Source organism: Ambystoma mexicanum, chromosome 2q (assembly GCF_040938575.1).
Source record: "Ambystoma mexicanum isolate Mex_15411 chromosome 2q, UKY_AmexF1_1, whole genome shotgun sequence".
In the NCBI taxonomy this organism is placed as follows: Eukaryota; Metazoa; Chordata; class Amphibia; order Caudata; family Ambystomatidae; genus Ambystoma; species Ambystoma mexicanum.
The window spans coordinates 103,914,926-103,934,575 of NC_090924.1; the positions used below are offsets into that span (position 1 = coordinate 103,914,926).

Consider the following 19,650-nt stretch of genomic DNA (forward strand, 5'->3'; position numbering starts at 1 on the left):
GCTTGAAGCTGCCTGTACCTAGAAATTGTACTACTGACACTAGCTTCAGCATTGGTGACACAGCTGTACGGATATTAATCCTGCTCCCTATGTCATCCTGGATTGTGGTGAGCAGCTCTTTGATGGTCTCCCTGTTCAGGCAGTACAGTGTCACCAACTGGGTGTCAGTGAGGGTTCAGGGTGAGGGCCTGTCCCTGGGGATGGGTGCACGCATTGCTTGTGCTGTTCTCCTGCTCCTCCTCTCCCCCCCCACTCCATGTGCCCTGGCCTGCCCCTCCCACCTCTCGGCTTCCAGACGCAGCATGAGCAACTGCTTGTCCCAGCTCACAGTAATGGCAGCATGGTGTGGGAAACAGTGCTTTTGGTAGGGGTGTGCTTTATGTAGCCATTTGGATTGCATTGGTTGCACCTGTGCCTTGATTACTGCCTCCTGTGTCAGCTGGAGGTAACTGTGCAGTGTTTTGAGCGCTATTAGCGCCTGTTTTGGCGCAAATAGACAAGGGGCTTGTGATGCAGCTGTGTTTGCGCTTTGTGTGTGGCTGTAATTACACCGGCTGTAATGGCACCAGATGATATTACAGTCTGCTGTATTTGCCTCAGCCTCTGATCCGGCGGAGCAGGGTTGTAGGCGCTAATTCAGTTAAGGCCACTTTTAAGGGTTACCGCCGAACTTGTGATGAGGCCCCTGTTCCAAATGCGCCCAAGGGTTTTCACTGTGTGTCTGTTCAAAAATTGCCTTTTAAACCTATCGTACAATGAATGGGAGTAGGCCTAAAACTGTGGGGTTTTTTGTTTGTTTTCTTAATAACTTTTTCATTTGTTAACAGTGGGGAGGTTTCATGGCAAACGTTTTTTGGGCGACAATGTCATTCAAATCCGTTCTGCGAGTTGAATTTTTTTTTAGCAATAGAATTTTGGAAAAGTCTATGTATGAAATAAATAGATGTGTGAAAAAGATCCATTGCCTCTGCGAACATTCTATAGTTAATATTTGACTCTTTTACGCATCATTATGACGTTTTTCAGATATTTTCTGACTCCAAACCCTCAAAACTGTAAAATTTGGTGTAAATGTGTCCACCATTTGAAACGTTTTCTAAAGCATGAAAAAGTTGGTTGTTTTGTACTAGACAGTGGATGGATTAGCTTCAAATGTATTTAAGGAGTGGCACATTCGGTCCTGATAGGCCTTTTGTTGTTTTGGTGAAAACAAAGAGGTGATGGCTGGAAGGTTTACGATTAATCTTAAACGTCTGGCAATTGCTCTGGGCAACCCTTGAGACCATCGTTTCTGCCCTGCCAAGCTATTACAGAAAGGGGAAAAACCATATGCAAATCAGGCTTGGTCCCACCCCAAAGGGGCAGCCAAGCCCAAACTGCCAGGTCACATCCCTTGTGCACGATACCACAAGCAGCCTCGGACATGTTTCGGCCTCATTGGTCGTCCTACGTGAGGAGTAGTTTGGGTCTGTAGGCCCGGTAGGGACAGAACCCGCGTCTGGGCATCCCCGTCCCACTCTGGGTGACGAAGCAAATATAAGGAGGTGATGGCTGCAAGCTTTAGAGTTCATCTTAAATCTTTGGCAATTGCTCGGGGCAACCCTCCAGACCATCGTTCTTCGTCTGCCAGGCCATTATAGAAAGGGGAAAAACCATATGTGAATCACCAAATGTTGGTTCGATGCACATCTGTTATCCAGTTGTGTAAATGCAAGCCAGGCCAAGTGGTCAATTTGGGTGGCTTATTGGGAGTCACTGGAATGGCTGAAGGCCATGCCCTAAAATAGGTGGCAATTTGGGTGATGTGTGTGTTTTGTTGATTAAAATAAAAAACTGGAGCATACTTTGTAATTGAAAGTTTTCTCTGTGTTGACTTTGTTCATTGTAGGGATGTATACAAGAGGATATATGATTTTTGAGAAATGGCTGAGGTTTCCTCACTTAACATCTAACAGCCAATAGATTTGGCATATATATTCAGTCAGTGAAGTAAACTTTAATGGGCCATTATTACCATGACTTTAAAAAAAAATTATATGCAATTCAATGAAAAAACCTTTAAAGTAACACTATGCTTAACTTGTCGTTGCAAAAACCATGTCAATTCAGTGAAAAAACGTGGTAAAAGAAACGTAATGATTTTCGGTCAATAGAACAAAACCACATTAAACGTGACAGTTTTGGTTCCTAGAAGAATAGCTTGGCCGCTGTGCTGCACTAGCCATGACCACACCCACAACCCAATAGATGACATCTCTATTGTGGTCAATCACATTACAGATTACTTCACAATAAATATAGGAGTCCACTCTACTGAGCCACACACTCAAGACAATGGCCCCAAAGCCTGTTGTGTAAGCAGCATTAACTACATTACTGGGGTCTATAAGAAACCCTGACGATTTACTACCACCATAGAAGAGGCCACAAAAATTACATTTCCCCAGTATAAACATGGACAGAGATCCTGTGCAACATGAGAAGCAAATACATTGATCCCAAGTTATTTGAAATTGGTGAATACAACAGTTTATTGTAATCACATCAATTGGAAGACCGCATATATTAAAAATACATTATTCACAAAGGTGCTTCCTAATTATGCATACAAAATACAAACATCCCACTCATACCAATCATTCAACATATAACCCGTCACAAAGAACAATGTATATATAACATTTTTGCAATGGGTTTTAAATATTTATTACAGCCGAGCCTTCTTCAAGGTGAAAACATTCGTAGTCACAGAGTGGGACATAGCATATTGATGTCTTCTAAATTCTTGGGCTGCGTCTATTTTAAATCAGATAAAACAATTATTCCAAATGAAAACGGGTTCAACTCAGATGATCCTCGGGAGCACCAATACTTCTGATTAGCAGCTCGGCAGACGAGGAGGAATCTGTGCCTTGAATCCTGGAGCCAGACAGAGTGACAGGACATGTGGTAAGCAGTGTCTCTCCAGTGCACTTGACAAGTACCATATAACCTCATACTGCTCATGCCTGCCTGTAAAGTATCTCTTCTGCCCACACCCAACCAGGCCTCATCACGCACCAGACATATTTAACCTTGTACACACGTGACAAAATAAATACGAAAGATGTTTACCAATGTCTCTTTGCCCAGTAAGTGTCAGTTACAGACACAGCTTCTTCTGATAGTAATGGTAGAAAATGACAGTCCTCACCGATGACTCCCAGGATACGGTCTTCTACCTGAAATCATAGTTCAAAAGAGCACACTCCAGCAAAGTATCCTGTCCTCTGCAGCTTAATAGCACAAAATAATCTGCAGATGGAATTGACGATGTCACGTGAGCCATTCGGACTTTATTGTGAGTGTGACACCCATAATCCTAATAAAAGGTTCTGCCTTGCATGGGTTCCAATCCTTCGTTTCCTCTACTCTGGATAATTAGAATTGTTCTTTTAAAATGTGCTTAATACCAGCGAGTGGTTTCTAATCGTGGAACGGGATTCAAACCTGTGTTGCGCTGCATTGTCTTGCTTCCAAGACAAACAGGTTGCCCCTGAGCTATCCTCCCCCCCCCCATGGCCTTTCACTGATGCACTTAGTTCCTGATACAAGCATTCCAAAATGTCACCATTCGAAGGGATTGTGTCCTCTGACGTATTCCTTATCTTAGATATCTCCTTCCAGCTCTGCTGGCCTCGGAAAATTTTTCTCTAGAGGGCGCTGCGCGTCGACGTCCTCCGAGTGGATGTCCCTCAACAGCCGCCTTGTCGACGTCATATTGCCTATAAAGGACGCGCGCAGCGTCCGTTGCTCAGTTCCGTTTTTCCGCGCTTACTCAGTGCCTCGGAATACCGTTGCTCAGTTTTGTCAGATTAATCCTATTTACCTCGAGTTATTCGATACCGTACTAGATGGCTTCTTCATCGGAACCGACAACTCCTCGATCCGGCTTCAAAAAATGCCGTGATTGTGGGAAAAAGATGTCGCTGACTGACCCTCACAGAGTTTGTCTGTGTCACGATGCCCGCTCCTGGGGAGCCGGCTCAGGCCCTGCGTCCCCGAAAGCGGACATCAAGTCCCCGGGGAAGGTCCCAGCAACCCCTTATAGGGGCCCTTTGGACAGCGTCCTGGAGCCAATGGCACCAGGCTCATAGAAAACGTCAGTCCTGGCGCCATAGGCGCCAGGCTCATTATGAAAGTGTTCGGGTGCACTTACCTGATGCAGACCATGCTGCAGAACCCCGGCCTCCTTGAGGCCTGAAAGGAACTACTTTACCTGTGGGACTCATTTACCACCCGGGCGTGGTCGGGGAAGGATACATACCTGATTGGAGGAAGGACACATTCTAGGAACTTCTTCCAAGGCTAGTTAAACCACACCCGATCAGCCACACGTGCTTCGCGTTGTTCTGCATCTAGGAGCTGGACGCTCACCGTGTCTGCTCCTGCATCCTGACTTCTGCCACGCCTGCCAGCATCCTGAATCACCTGCAGAGGAAGGGAACAAGAGAACAGAAGAAGGAAAAGGCCTTTCCTGCTAAATCTGCATCCCGGAGACATTTCGCCGACGATCCTGAAAAGGAAGACATTTATTTTTAAAAGCACATCACATCGATCGCTGCAGCGCCTCATTCTACTCATTTTACAGGGCGCTTCCATGTTCTGCAGCGACCATCTGGATTCACAGTCGCGCCCCAGCGCCTAGGGAGAAAAAGACAATAACGAAGGTGAGAGAAAGAAGGGAAAAGGGAAGCTAAATCTCCATGTTAAGACTTACCTGCTGGGTCATTCCCTTTTTGTTTTGGGTCTGCGCCGCATCCAGGCATTTTCGGACCCCGGCCCCTACGGGGAAAAAGACATCAGCGTTAATGAGCGAATGAAAAGACATTACCAAGACGCTCATTAAAGACTTACCTGATTTCCACAAGGATTTCACCTCTCATCTCGGGTCGGTGCCTGTTCCCCGGCATTCCGTACCCCGGCCCCTGTGGGGAAAAAGACACTAGCATTAGAACATTAATGCATGGACACAAGGGGAACCACTTATCAAAAACGTACCTGGAAGCCAAGCAAGTTTGGTTCTCACCAATCCGAAAATCCAGTGAAGTAACTGGATACCAACGCGCCCCTGCATCAGAAGCCGGATGGAGAGCTCGTCCTTCCAAACCCTAAGGTGAGACGCTACGGGGAAGCATAGAAGGGTTTTGAGGAGGGTGAGAGGGGTAAGTGGGAGGCCGATTGCATTACCCCGCAGACAGTTAACCCCCTATTTTCACCTACAGAAGGGTACTTCTGCGAGTCAGACAAGCCAGATTTGGGGCCCGGTCCAGTCCGTCTCCCGACCCCTGCGCATCACCTTAGACGAGGTCACAACAGTGCGAACCAGGCCAGCGCCTCCGTGGGAGTCAGGTGAGCGTTACAGACTGTGGTGTTTGGGAGCTGAACACCATTGTTCGGAGTGCGAGGACTGTATGTCCATGAAAGCTAAGGCCCTGAAGGAGCGTAGGGGGAAGCTGGAGAAAGGTAAGACTTTTAAAGCTTCTTCTTCCTCGACAAAGTCGAGACATTCGTCTCCTCGTCACCATTCGCGCTCCAGGTCTCGGAGTGGGTCCCATCACTCCTCGAGATCGAAGCACTCGAAGAGGAGACGTCGAAGATCCCCTTCTCCGTCTTCCTCTGTTTCTCCAAAGAGAATCCCTTGCCCCACGAAACATAGTTCCCGGGCTGAATGGGAGGAATTCCGCAAAAATATGATGAGCGTCTTCGAGAAAGCGGCCTCGACCCCCTCGAAGACTGCCGAGAGCGATGCGCTGGTCGAAAGACCCGAAGGTCAAAAACGCCGCGAGTCGCAGTACCCGGCGAAGGAAACCTCTCGAGCGCGTCTCGAACCCTCGAGTAGGACTATGACCTCCAAACCTTCCTCGAAGGTTTCGTCGACACCGTCGACGAAGGTTCCGTCGACGCCGAGGTCGGTGTCTTCGACGCCGTTGTCGAAGGGACCTTCGACACACGGGTCTGTCGACTCGACGACAGCTTCGACACCGGCGTCGATGCCAAGTAAAGTCACGGTTACGACACACCCAGTGACTATCCCCAGGTCCTCGATGACGATGGCGTCGAGATTTTCGAGCAGAATCCCAATTCTGTCGAGGTCATCGAGGCCTCCGCCTTTGTTTTCAACGCCACGCTCGAAGCCTTCGGCGTCGACGACATCGACGTTTTCAAGGCCGATTATGACAAGTTCGGCACCCTCTGCCTTGGAAATGGGGTTTACACCCTTTATGAGTTCAGAACAATTGAGAACTATGTCCTCAATTATGGAAGAGGGTGAATTGTCTGAACAGGAAGACACATTTGAGTTGCAGGGACCTGTAACCCCAATAAGAGAGGAATTTTCCTCTGAAGAACGCAGGTTAAAGGATCTTCATGATTCCTTACATGAGGCAAGTGGGTTAGACACTTCCCCTGAGGTGGAGTTTGCTAGGCCAGACCCGGGGGAGCATGCTGAAACCCCCTATAGAGCCTTAATGGCCAGGATCACAGAGTTTATAGGGTGGTCTGCACCTTCACAATCTTTCCAACAAGATGACCTCACGGATATTCTTGACAAAGGCCCACAGGAGGATCCTGTGGTGCCTTTTCATAAAGCTCTTCAGAGGAAGATTATGACGAACTGGGAAACCCCAGATGTCGTCCCGGCAGTAAATAAAAAACTGTCTACAAAATACAGGGTATCTTTTACAGACCCGAAGTTTTTGTCAAAACACCCCTCCCCAGAAAGTCTGGTGGTACAAGCAGCATCTTCTACTGATGTCAAGACGGCTTATCCTACCGTCCCACAGGACAGGGACGATAAAAAATATGATGCTATGGCAAAGAAAGTTTTTTTCGGCATGTAGCATGGCGTTAAAATCTGTTAATGCTACTTGCACCCTTGCTAGATTCAGCCATACACTTTGGGAGTGTGCTTCTACAGCGGCTGACTGCATCCCGGAGGGAGAAGAAAGGGAGGCGTTCCTGAATATCATACAGGACGGTAAAGACGCTATGTGCGAATCCCTCCAGACGGGCATTGATTCGGCTGACAGTATCAGCAGAGCAATGGCGGCAAGTACAACAACCAGGAGATTCGCTTGGTTGAGAAAGTCTGGTTTTGCCCCAGATGTGCAAGCCAGGCTCTTGAACATGCCATTCGATGGCTCTTCTTTGTTCGGGAAAAAGGCGGATGACAGTTTAGAGAAACTGCAAACTTCAAAAGCAGCAGCAAAATCCCTAGGCGCTGCAATCCGTCAGACACCTTTTCGTCCCACAGGAACCTCTGCGAGGGGCGAGTCCTTTCGCTTCTACTCCGCATTCGGAAGAGGTAGAGGACGACCGGCTCAAAGGGGACAAAGAAGAACTACCCAAGGTGGACGGGGTAGATATTCAAAAGCCGTAGCAACAGCAGGTGCCTCTTTACCATCGGCATCTGCATCAGCCGCCCCAAAACCACTCTGAGGACTCTCCTCACAGGACACCTGTAGGAGGCAGGTTGACTCAACATCTGGCAGAATGGCAGGCTATCACGTCAGATGCTTGGGCATTGGAAACAGTTGCCCACGGTTACTGCCTGCCTTTCCTACGCATACCTCAGTCATCCACCAGGGATCAGCTCTCAGAAAGCTCCAGATCCGGTCCTCTTGCAGGAAATTTTGGACCTGCTAGAGAAAGGTGCCATAGAACCGGTACCTGTAGCGGAGAGGAACAAGGGCTGGTACTCCCCTTACTTTCTCATTCTAAAGAAAGACGGAGGACTGAGACCAATCTTGGACTTGCGAGAATTGAACAAATTCCTCAGGAAAGACAAATTCAACATGGTCACTCTTTCTCAGATCCTCCAGGCCCTTCACTTCCAGGACTGGTTGGTATCTCTGGACCTTCAGGACGCTTATTTCTATGTGCCTATCCATCTCGAACACAGGAAATACCTGAGGTTCGCAATTGGCAACTCTCATTATCAATTTCGAGTGCTGCCATTTGGGCTGACCTCCACCCCGAGGGTCTTCACCAAGTTAATGTCGGTAGTGGCGGCAAGTCTAAGGAGGGAAGGGATTCACGTCTACCCCTACCTGGACGATTGGTTGATCAGAGCTGTATCTTCGGAACAAGCTCAGATCCAGCTAAATCACGTGTGCCACTCCCTTCACAAAGTGGGCTTCTCCCTCAATTTAAAGAAGTCACAAATGATACCATCGCAGAGACTCCAGTTCATAGGAGCGATCCTGGACACTTCCCTGGGAAAAGCCTCGCCACCAGAGGTGAGGGCTCAAGATATTCTACAGATGGTTACCAGGTTCCAAGATGCCCAACGTCTCCCAGCCTTCGACTTTTTGAGGTTTCTAGGCCTCATGGCATCCTGCATTTTCCTAGTGCCAGATGCTCGCCTGAGAATGAGATCCCTCCAGTGGGCACTGAGAACTCAGTGGTCACAATTCTCAGGGAGAATGACAGATCTTCTTCAGGTTCCCAACAGGGTGGATCGAGACCTTCAGTGGTGGGCCTGTCAGGAGAACATTCTGAAAGGAGAGCAATTTTGGCAACCCTGGCCGGAGATAACAGTAGTCACGGATGCCTCACTCACGGGGTGGGGAGCCCACGTCAACGACTTGACCATCAGTGGTCGTTGGTCTCCATCGGAGTCCAGACTACATATCAACCTGTTAGAGCTGAGAGCCATCAGACTTGCGCTGAAGGCGTTCCTGCCAGCTGTACAAGGGAAAAATGTCCTGATAATGACGGACAACACGGTGGCCATGCATTACCTCAACAAAAGAGGAGGCGTAGGATCACTACCCCTGTGCAGAGAGGCGATGCAGCTCTGGTTTTGGGCAATCCAAGAAGGAATCTCTCTATCGGCAGTTCACCTAGCCGGAGAGAAGAACTTGACAGGGACGCTCTGAGCAGGCAGAGCACAGTCTCCCACGAGTGGGAGCTAGCTCAGGAAGACCTTCAAGAGATCTTCGCCCTTTGGGGAACCCCTCAGGTGGATCTGTTCGCCACCAGCCTCAACAGGAAATGCGATCTGTTCTGCTCAAGGGAATTTCCCCCGAGAAGAGCTCTGGGAGACGCGTTCATAGTGGACTGGGAATTTCTGCTTCTGTACGCTTTCCCACCGGTCCCTGTCATTCCTCAAATGATCAGGAGGTTGAGAAGATTCCGGAGAACCATGATCCTAATTGCCCCGGATTGGGCGAGGAGAACGTGGTACCCGGACCTTCTAGACTTGTCCATCTGCCCTCCAATTCGACTTCCACTCAGAGAGAACCTACTCTCACAGAAGGGAGGTCAGGTTCTCTATCCAGACATCAAAACCCTCAACCTTCACGCTTGGCTTCTGAAAGGCTGAGGTACAAGGATTGGGACCTCCCTGATGATGTTATGGAGATGTTGCTTTCGGCAAGGAGGCCAGCAACAAAGTCTTTATACCGCTGCCGTTGGAACAGATTTTGCAGCTGGTGTAGAGAACAGAATATCGACCCCTTTTCATGTGGTACACCAATGGTTTTGTCCTTCCTACTATATTTGGCGAATTCAGGCCTTCAAGTTGGCACCATTAAGGGCTATCTCGCAGCGCTATCCATCTTTAAGCGCACTGTGGAAGAACCATCCTATTTCAAGTTACCCTTGGTAATACAGTTTCTAAAGGGGTTAACCAATGTTTATCCCCCAAGACCATTCCAAGTTCCCCTGTGGGATTTAAACTTAGTCCTAACTTTCCTGATGGGCTCACCTTTCGAACCACTCCATTCTTGTTTGTTAAGATTCCTTACCCTTAAAACTGTTTTATTAATAGCACTTACATCTGCTAGAAGGGTGAGCGAATTACAAGCTCTTTCTTGTAAACCCCCTCATACAATCTTTCACAAAGACAAAGTTGTCCTGCAAGTGAAGCCTAATTTCCTCCCAAAGGTGGTTTCTGAATTCCATATCACTCAGAAGATTACCCTACCATCTTTCTATCCTCCTCCTCATCCGGGGAAAGAGGAAGAGAGGTTACACAGGCTAGCCCTAGAAGGGCTTTAAGTTTTTACATCAGTAGACTAGCCAGGATAAGACGGGCAGACCAGCTGTTTGTAGGTTACACAGGTCACAAACTGGGGTTACCAATAACTAAGCAGACCATTTCCAGATGGATCATTCTAGCCATTCTGGAATGTTATAAACTGGCAGGGAAAGAGCCCCCTCAAAACCTTAGGGCTCATTCGACCAGAGGTATTGCAGCTTCATCGGCCCTCAAAAGAGGTTTGCCGGTTAAAGACATCTGTGAGGCCGCTACATGGTCGTCTATGCATACCTTTACACGATTTTACAACTTGGATTCCTCCTCCAGTCAAGAGACTAGGTTTGGAAGGGCTGTACTGCACTCTATTCATCAATAGAAGACAGCGTGAAGTCAGTGCTCCCTCCTCCAATGATAGAATACTGCTATGGGAGCCTATCTAAGATAAGGAATACGTCGGAGGACACAATCCCTTCGAAGAACAAGTTACTTCTTACCTTGTAACGTTCTTTCGACGGGATGTTCCTCCGACGTATTCCTTATCGACCCTCCCATCCATCCCCGCAGTTCTACTTCCCTTGTTGTTGCAGCTTACGCTTCTTCAGGGTGATTAGCCTAGTCAAGAAAGAATTATTGTGGGCTACAATACGGAACTAAGCAACGGAACGCTGCGCGCAACCTTTATAGGCAGGATGACGTCGACGTCGATACGGCGGCTGTCGAGGGACATCCACTCGGAGGACGTCGACGCGCAGCGCCCTCTAGAGAAAAATTTTCCGAGGCAGCAGAGCTGGAAGGAGATATCTAAGATAAGGAATACGTCGGAGGAACATCCCGTCGAAAGAACGTTACAAGGTAAGACGTAACTTGTTCTTCTCTGAGGTGAAAGGGAAGACGTACCTCAGCCTGCTCTGCACACCCTCTCCTGACCTGAACCCCACAGGCCAACCAATGAGTATCAAAGCGGGAGGAAACGTCATAGCATTGACAGCTGTGAGAACCCTGAAGGTGTCTCCCTGTCTAAACCTCAGGGATCTCTCATTCAAGTGGCCAGGACACGGCCATCGCTATTGGATCCAGTTCCTGGGGGTGGACTAGTGAGGGAGGATCACCTGGATGGGGGCTCCTGAAGGAGTGGGACACAGGCGGGTGAGACGCAGTATCCCCCTTCCTGACCCGAACACTTTCGCACCACAAAATAAATGATGGACTAACACCAGAGCCGTTTACCTGACATGTTCCAATACAAGGGTCAGGCAAAGTCAGGCAATTGATTTAAATCGCACACACCTGATGGCCCTTCCTTTTCCCCACAGTGTTAAAAGGTGGAGCAAGAGAGCACAGGACGAGCAAGGTGAGCATGGCAGACAGCACGACGAGACAGCTAAGAAGGCGCAGCAGTTCAAGCGAAGGAGAAAGGCGGCAGGAATCGAGAAGGTGGCGAGGAAAAAAGTGACCTTGTCCTTTTCATCCCAGACCCGCAGAACCTTTGTGGAAGAGAGCCTAAGACCACAAACAGTAGCACAAGTGTTTTGTAGCAGATGTCAACGGTACACAGGGCCAGTTTACGCGATAAGCAGGAGCTAGGGAAGCTACCGCGCCCGTGGTACTGGCCTTGTCTCCCGAGAAGCCGAAAGCCAAGGGTTCATCACAGCCAGTGAGTCGAGGGAAGAACCAACAAGAACCGGGCTCTGTGGAGTGAGAATCGCAAAGTGTCAAGTGTTTGAGCTAGGTTCAACGAACTTTGAATGAACTGTAAAGTGTTAAGGGGAGACTAGTGACAGAGGGAAACCAGCTCCACGTGGGTGCTAAACTCAAGAGACTCTGGTGGATCCCCATCTGAAATAAACTACATTACCGGAAGGCCGTAGGAGGGCCAGCGAGATAGGTCAAAGTGGTCATACATACAGAGGGTCAAGCAAAATCTCCGTACAATCAAGACTTTGATCTACAAGCACTGTGAAAGGAAGCAAGGTGAAACCTGCAAACATTGAATTGTGTAAAAGAAAATTGAAAGTAAAGAGGTGTCAGCGCCCAGGGGTGAAGCTATCATCCAAACTTCAAGTAGGAAAAGAACTGACCTATAAATTTGGAATACAATGCGTGAAGGGTCAGTGCACGCAGAAGAGGGAGACCCAGGGGTGAAATCCTCACCGAATCTGAACTGTGGATTACAAGTGAGAAGGGTCAGCGCCCGTAAGAGGGGACCCAGGGGTGAATCATTATCACCCTAAAAAAACTTTCATTTTGGTTAAAGAAACTTTTGTTTTTTGTTATTGAACACATCATGCCCCGAAGGCAAGAGACTTTCAAAGGAAACGAGACTTGGCCATCGACAGTCCTGAGAACTGCCATTACAACTGTCGTCTCGTGCTGGAGAAGCCTGAGACTTACTGTGCTCCAAGCTCCAACCTTTACTGGGTGCTCAAAACGTGGGAAAGAAAGGCACATGCTACTGCATGCTGATCTATTATTTGAGAACACTTCTTTCTTTTCTTAAGAACTATCCACACCCCTTTTTGTATTAGTTGTGAGGTTTGGCAATACGATTCTTAGTTTAGGCCCTTTTTATTTTGACACGACACCACTAGGACTGCCTTAGTTTTCATGTGATGGTTGACGCTTGTTCCCATCTTAGATTTAGGTTTAGATTAGGCGTTTTTCCAACCTGCAAACAGCAGTCATTGTTCAATATTGTTCAATAATCACCCTTGAACTGCGATCACTTGTGTCTGTCTGTCTTGTTGCCACCATGAGTTCCTCACACAGCCCACACATGCTCCCTCTTGCAACCGAACCAATACGGATCCATTACGATTGCACAGCCCACTTAATCCTCCCATTTTCCCCCACAAGGGTTTCGCGAAGCCTTCCTCTTAAAATGAGTAAACAGGACAAAGTCTAAATGTGGGTAGTTAAAATGGCCTAAGCATGCTTTATTGAGAATAGTACCTGGCAGGGGTTTGGCTTTGTCCTCCCAGCCAATGGGGAGGCTCGGAAAGCGGCATTACCATGCAGTAATCCTGCCGCTCTGAGCCACCTCAGGGCTGGAGGCCCCCATCTCCCCTGCCGGGGAACAAGGTAAGTGCTCCCCCTCTGTCTCCTCCCTTTGCCTTCGATTTCTCTTCCGCCCCACTTATCTCCTTTTTGGTACTTTTCGGGAGCAGACGCGGCGGGAACACTTCTGGCCCCGGCACGTCCACTTCCAATCTCTGACATGCTGCCATGGGAAGGGAGAAGAGACTACATGTAGTCTAACTTTGCCACCTCTTTACATTGTTTTAAAACTAAAGATGAAATAGGATGGGAGGAGATGCATTCTACTATCAAATTACAAATGGTAACACATTGAAAATAGGGCTCAAATCTCAGCGTTCCAATTTCACCAATTATTTTACTTTTGTGAAATCATTTTACTATTTTTGGCATGTGGGAGAATTTTCAGTGGTCCAGGGATCTAAGAAACCACAAACATAACTGAAAAATATGTTGCATAAAAGGACATTAATGTCAATATTGTCTACTACATATACTTGAGAAAATGTGGGAGGCAGAGGTATGAATTGAGGCTACTTGTTCTGGAAGCTGGAGCTCTGCTGCACTTTGGGATTGGGCCATTTCACTATGGAACACAAAAGTAAACTTCCCCCCCAAGCCAAATGTTGCCAGTCCTCCCCTGACCACCCTCCTCCCGTTGTACTTTCCACCACTTCCAGGCACATTTGACCTGTCTCCCCTCCACTAACCCGATTCCCCGAGTGCCCTCCCTCCGCTGTCACAGCCACCATAGACTGTGACGGGACTCATTCCACAGTCCTTCTCGCATCTATGGCAGTCATCTTGGATTGGAGAAACTTCCCCTTCATGAAATGATCTTCTTTCCCTTTTTATTTTTTATCTAAATGCTAACAGCACCCCAAGCACAAGGACGCAGGTGCTAATAGCGTCTATACCAGTGTTAAAGCAGTGATGGGCATTAACAGACAACAGCCCTCGCGAGCCACTCACTCTGGGGGTGGCAGGCTTTCATTGATAATCACCACCAGCAAATGCTGGTGTGAATGCTAAAATGATTTATATATTATCATTTTTGAAACTTTGCAACTAACAAGGTAAATAAAACTCTCCAGAAAATAAGACAAATCCATTGCGTCTTAACAAAGGAATGTACTGTTCTTTACTCCTCTACTGTAAAATGTTGAGGGAGAACACAGTCCAGTTGCTCATCTGCTGCATCTTGTACTCCAAGTCTTAAAGCCACCCATACCCACTGACTGTGGAGATGTCCTCCTGCACTCTGGCCGTTGTAGTCTCTTCTTCTGTTCCATGGCGGCCATTTTTTGTTGACTTTTTTCAATATTTTTAATGGCTGCCATGGAAAGGGAGACAGGACTACGTGTAGTCCCTTCTCCATTCCATGGCGGCCATCTTCTTTGTTTACTATGGCCACCATGTAAAGGGAGAACATACTGTTTCCCTTTCCGTGGCAGGCATATTTTTTTTTTTTGCAGTTTTTTTCATAGCACTGGAGGTATTCCAGAAATACCACCTCTGATGGTGCAAAACTTTGGTTAGGGTGGACTTACAAAAATACCTTCAGCAGTTTTAAAAAATCTACCCATCTTAATAACCGCCTTATTATTCTTCTAATAATTAATACCAGAATATTTTAACTGTATCCAAAAGTAAGTACTGCAAACAGCCCAACCGCCATTTGTATAACCACTGTGTAAACCACATCCATGGCTGCTATTCAGGGTGCTATTAAACTCTTTTTGTATGAACACACTCGTGATCAAGAAATTCACCAGAACATAGGGGAAGCATTCATACAGAATCAAAATGAGGACAAACTCTATTAAGATATGGACCCTTAACTTCCTTGGCAAGTAGGAGTCATAAGCTGCTTCATATTGTAACAAACTAATCGTGTATGGGGGGAGCAGTGGTGCCATAATACCAACCAGGGTCACATAATCTGTTATTTAAATGCATGCATTGACACTGGGCGGTATGAACATGCCCCTGCAGCCTAGACTCCTCTCCCTCTCTCACTTTGGAGGCCCATGTGTGGGGCCCATCCAGGCACATAGGCAACATTGTTGAAATCAAGATGAATGCTTGGCCCCATTTACACAGAATCTGAGCAGACTTTGCGGCACTTGGTTCCTTTGTGGCAGGCTAGATTCTGAAGGATTACGTTTTTTTCGATTATTTTTTTTTCATTTTGGAACTCTGGCCCATGGGGCAAATGCGCAGCCAGCCTGGGGTGCAATGGCCCCTTTGTCCCCTCCCCCCCTTGCTGTCTGCCCGTGAGTGTGGTGTAAGGGAGTAGCTGTGTGGGGGGAAAATGGCTACCTCAGAACGTGGGCTTTGATTGTATATTCAAGCTTGGCTTTGGAGGAAGTTGATTGGCTGGCTCCCCTTGCTGGGTGCTTATAACATTTGAGGACTGATGCTTCAAGCAAATGACGTGTTCTTCGAAACAAGTGAATCTACATCTAAGACTTGAGAGTCAGTATTAAAAGACTGCTTGGCTCAGGTCTATTTACTGCTAGATTTAACATGATATTGGGTTTTCCAAATTTTTTTCTAGGTTTCAATGTATTAATCCAATTGTTATGTCTTCGCTTTAGTGGTTCAAAGCGAGCTCACTAGTTAAGAGTCAGTGTCTGATGTAAATAACTGGGTAATACTACCAAGAATCTCTGGTTCCATTGTTAGATGCTTTGAAGCTTTTGGTTACAGGCATTATCCTCTGAAACAGCAAATGTATACAAAGCAGAATCAAAGCCTGCGTTCCATCGTCGTAAATTGTTATAATCTGAACAGGTTGGGATGGTGGAATTGACTTGATTTAAAACAATTCACGAAAAATGTTTTTCTGTGGACAGAGGAAACATTTCTAGCACGTATTGAAGTGTTCCCCATTGAGCCAGTTTATCAGACAAGTCTCTGGGCCGAGGACTAAAATATCTACTGCAGTTATCTGTGTTTGACTCCATGGTCACAGGCTCGAATCCTGGCAGATGCACTCAGTCCTTCATCCTTCCGAGGTCGATAAATCAGTACTAATGAGTTGGGTAACAATACACAGCATTGCAAAGATGGCCCATTTGGCTTAACCTGTTATGTTCCTGTTGTTGTGTGTACCCCTTACTGCCCATAGAAGATATGGGAATTGAGTGTGTGTCAAACTGCTGCGAGTTCTTAAAGTTAATGCAGAGGAGAGATTCAGTAGGCCCTGATGTCTGTTTGTTGTTCCCACAGGTGGTGGTGATGGCCAGGCTTTGTATATTGACTCGGACCTGAATTATGGGAGAACTAATCACTGCAGCACCTTCAACAATCCGCCGTTGTGCGCCGAGAATTTCCAAATCTCCGTCTTGGAAGTTTGGGGCTTTAAGGACACCATGAGCACCTGAAGACAAGCCGGACCAGATAGAACCTGGTCTCCACACACCATGAAGGCCTGCGGTCCCATGAAAGTTCTTCATGGTATACAAAGCAGGTCTTACTGCACACAGAAGATCCGTATTCTACTCATTATCCACGCAGACCTTCACTGTAGAGACCAATGGAACGTGCCAGCAGAAGTGGTATTTCTTTTCAACAGAAGAGTACATGATCTCTCCTGGACGAGAACCCCCAGCTGATCATTGGGAAACTGAGTGCGTTCATCTAGATAGCCCAATTCACTAATGAGGCCAAAGAGTCTGCAAGTCTCCCCACAAATGACAATCGACTTTTCTTTTGGGAAGAGGCCAGTATTTGTCCACCTGTGGAATGCATCTTTAAATGAGCACCCATGGGTGTATGTCTTGGTTTTACGCCCTAACTAAAATGAAATCATCCAGCTCAGGTTTGTTCTAGTCTGTGAAAGCAGATTAGCAATCTATTTCATCTGGAACTTCCAGGAGGCAAGGGCAAATTCATATTCGTTCATACTTTGCTTTCTGTGGATGTTGAGGCGAATTACGGATGCGGTGTAACGACCGATGCACTAAAGTTGCTTTTATGCCTTCACTACTTTCGTTAAGCGTCAGTATGTATTGGTAATGTTTCGAAATAATGCTATTATTTTTCGTCATCATTGCAAAACCTATCGCGTGTAAATACTGCGTTTGGACAGTAGATGGCAGTTTACTCAAGGTTTGTCGCAGTGATACCTACTTGCTTTAGAAAATTCAAAAGTGGGGAGGAGTCTGGTGTGCAAAAATCACGATTACGTACGAGTGGTTTATGTTCAGATTTAGCATCTTAGTCACACTGTATACGACAAACCACCTTTGTTAGAAAGCACTTAACGAGTGAATGGCAACACATCATGTACTCTTCTCCCCACGCTCCCTCGCCCAAACAAACAGAACGCACACATGCACGTAGTAGCCACGTTGAACACTTAGGGTACACAATCCACCGACCATTCACTTGTCAGTTTTCCATTGCACGGAGCTTTGTTGTCGTTTGCCAGTGATGGCACAGGGAAGCCATCGCATATCTATAAAGTATTTTTTCCAAGTTGAAATATGTGCAGTGTGTGGTCCTGGCAGATTCAGCCTGGTTCTGAAAGTGCGAAAGTCTTACTACAACGAATTATTCCGAAGAAAGCATGCCGCAAAGATGGAAAGTTGTTCCAGACATTCGTGGGCCTTCGCCGAGGTAATGTTTTCTGTTGCAATGCCGCCAAGTGTTTATATGGAATAGCACATAACATAGGCTGTTTCTCCCCTTTGCCCTTGAAATAGCATTGCTCTACCCGATGCTCTCTTGCGTTTGCATATCATCGATTGTCCATTTGTAACGCAATCGATTGACTCACTGATATGTGATTTGTCGAAAAAAAGGCATATTTGAGCACACTTGCGGCATTTCACGTGAGTTTGTTTCTACTTCCATCACTATGCACTACGGTACAAAATATTGTGAAGCTGATCAACATGCTGAACATAGAGTTGTGGCACTTCCCGTCGGGAAAACCAAACTGTATTCACATCCAACCCTGGCCCACATCTGTTTATCGAAGTGATGAAGGTTGAATGTGCACGGATAGAAATGTCTTTCTATTTACTATTTACTATACTCCAGATCCAGGGCACTGGTCTGTCGTTTAAAAGACCGCAATTAAGCCATGACATGGCCACTAAATATCCAGTGAAAACTGTTGTAGGTGTGTGGTTCAGACATTTCATGGCCCCTAAATCCTTTCCTAATGGCAGTATAAGGTGCATAGCGTGCTGTGGGGCCTTGGGGTTTGCTCACATGATTGGGTTGGAGTCACTGAGTTTTCCGCGACCATTGTGGTAAACAAGGTGCAGTTGTTGTCTGTTGAATGGCGCTGCTATACCAGAACATATCTGTGTGATCTGTCTGTTTTTTTGCTCTGTCCTGGTGATTTGCACGTATAGAATCTATTGTGGCACATATCCTCAAATCATTCCACACATAGTTGTGACCCGTAATAGGGCAAATGTTTCAGTTGGCAAGAGAAACATGCATATATCACCCTGCTTATTTCTTAACTCGTAGAAAACATTGGGCGTCGTGCATGTTTTTTTTAATGCAAATCAAAATGTAACAGTGAAGTTTTGAATGTGTTTTTACTATAAAAAATATATGATTATTGTGTCAAGTGTAATGAATAAGTGCTACTTGAAGTGGTATGAAGAACCCAAGTTGTTGCTGTGCGGATACGTTTCTATATGTTTATTGAATGCTGTAAGTTTTGTTGAAGGAGTTGAGGGTGTCATTTCAGGTAAATTACAAATTACATGCCGTCCTCTATTGATATCAAGATGCATTTCACATAGTCTTTGCCAAGGCCCATATCCAAATGCATTTTATAATGTAAATGCTTTTTTTGCCTGGAGCCACGAACTGAAAAGCTAAATCTTAGATCACTTGGTATAAGTGGATCAGGAATTACTTTTATATTATAGTCTCTGCAGTGTTGATAAATCTGAGCCATTACAGCTCAACTTTCTCCAAGCATAGAGAAGAAAGTTGACAAACGTATGTAGTTAGGTTCTGTTTGTTAGACCTTTCAAAGACCTTTACACAAGGTGTGGACAGAATATGTCAGGCCTCTGCGCAGTGTCAGTCGCTGAAGGGTAACCCGTTCGACATTGCATCCAAGGCTGGTCTTAGACCAGACGGCTCCCCCGCTGACCATTCTACAAAATTACAACAAAAAATGTATCATACGAATATTGTAAATAAACTTTACCACACAGTATCTTTTGGTATGTTTTTGAGTCTTGAAAGTACATTTAAAAAACACGGTTCGCATTACTTTACATTCTGGTACTTGGATGTTCCTTTCAAGATGGGTAAAACAAAGATAAAATCATACTCTTTGTTTGATATATTCTAATATGTATTTGTGCATTTGTCGGGTTGTGTTCTGATGTGTATCTCTCTAAAACAGGGTATTTTTAAAATCCAAATATTAACATGCATTACTGCCAATTAACCTGAGAAGATGTGTTGTACGGAGTTTACTTTGAAGACTGATCTCTAATCCAAATTCCCCACTTAACTGAAGTGTGTGATCCTGGGCAAATCATTTCATCTCACTGTGCATTGCCTGTCTAAAGAAGTTGTTCCTGGAAGTGGTTCTCTTTATGTTC

At 46.3% G+C, this 19,650-nt stretch overlaps 1 protein-coding gene across 14 annotated transcripts in view; it reads left to right on the forward strand.

Annotated features, from left to right (window-relative positions):
* The window catches only part of TBC1D24 (TBC1 domain family member 24), a 1,120,122-nt gene extending 1,100,866 nt beyond the window's left edge, over positions 1–19,256 (forward strand). For all 14 annotated transcript variants that reach the window (XM_069646948.1, XM_069646944.1, XM_069646940.1 and 11 more), the window contains one exon: positions 16,292–19,256. In XM_069646948.1, the coding sequence (XP_069503049.1) occupies positions 16,292–16,446 (155 nt within the window). In that variant the 3' untranslated portion in view covers positions 16,447–19,256. The remainder of the gene's footprint in view (positions 1–16,291) is intronic.
* The last annotated feature ends 394 nt before the right edge of the window (positions 19,257–19,650 follow it).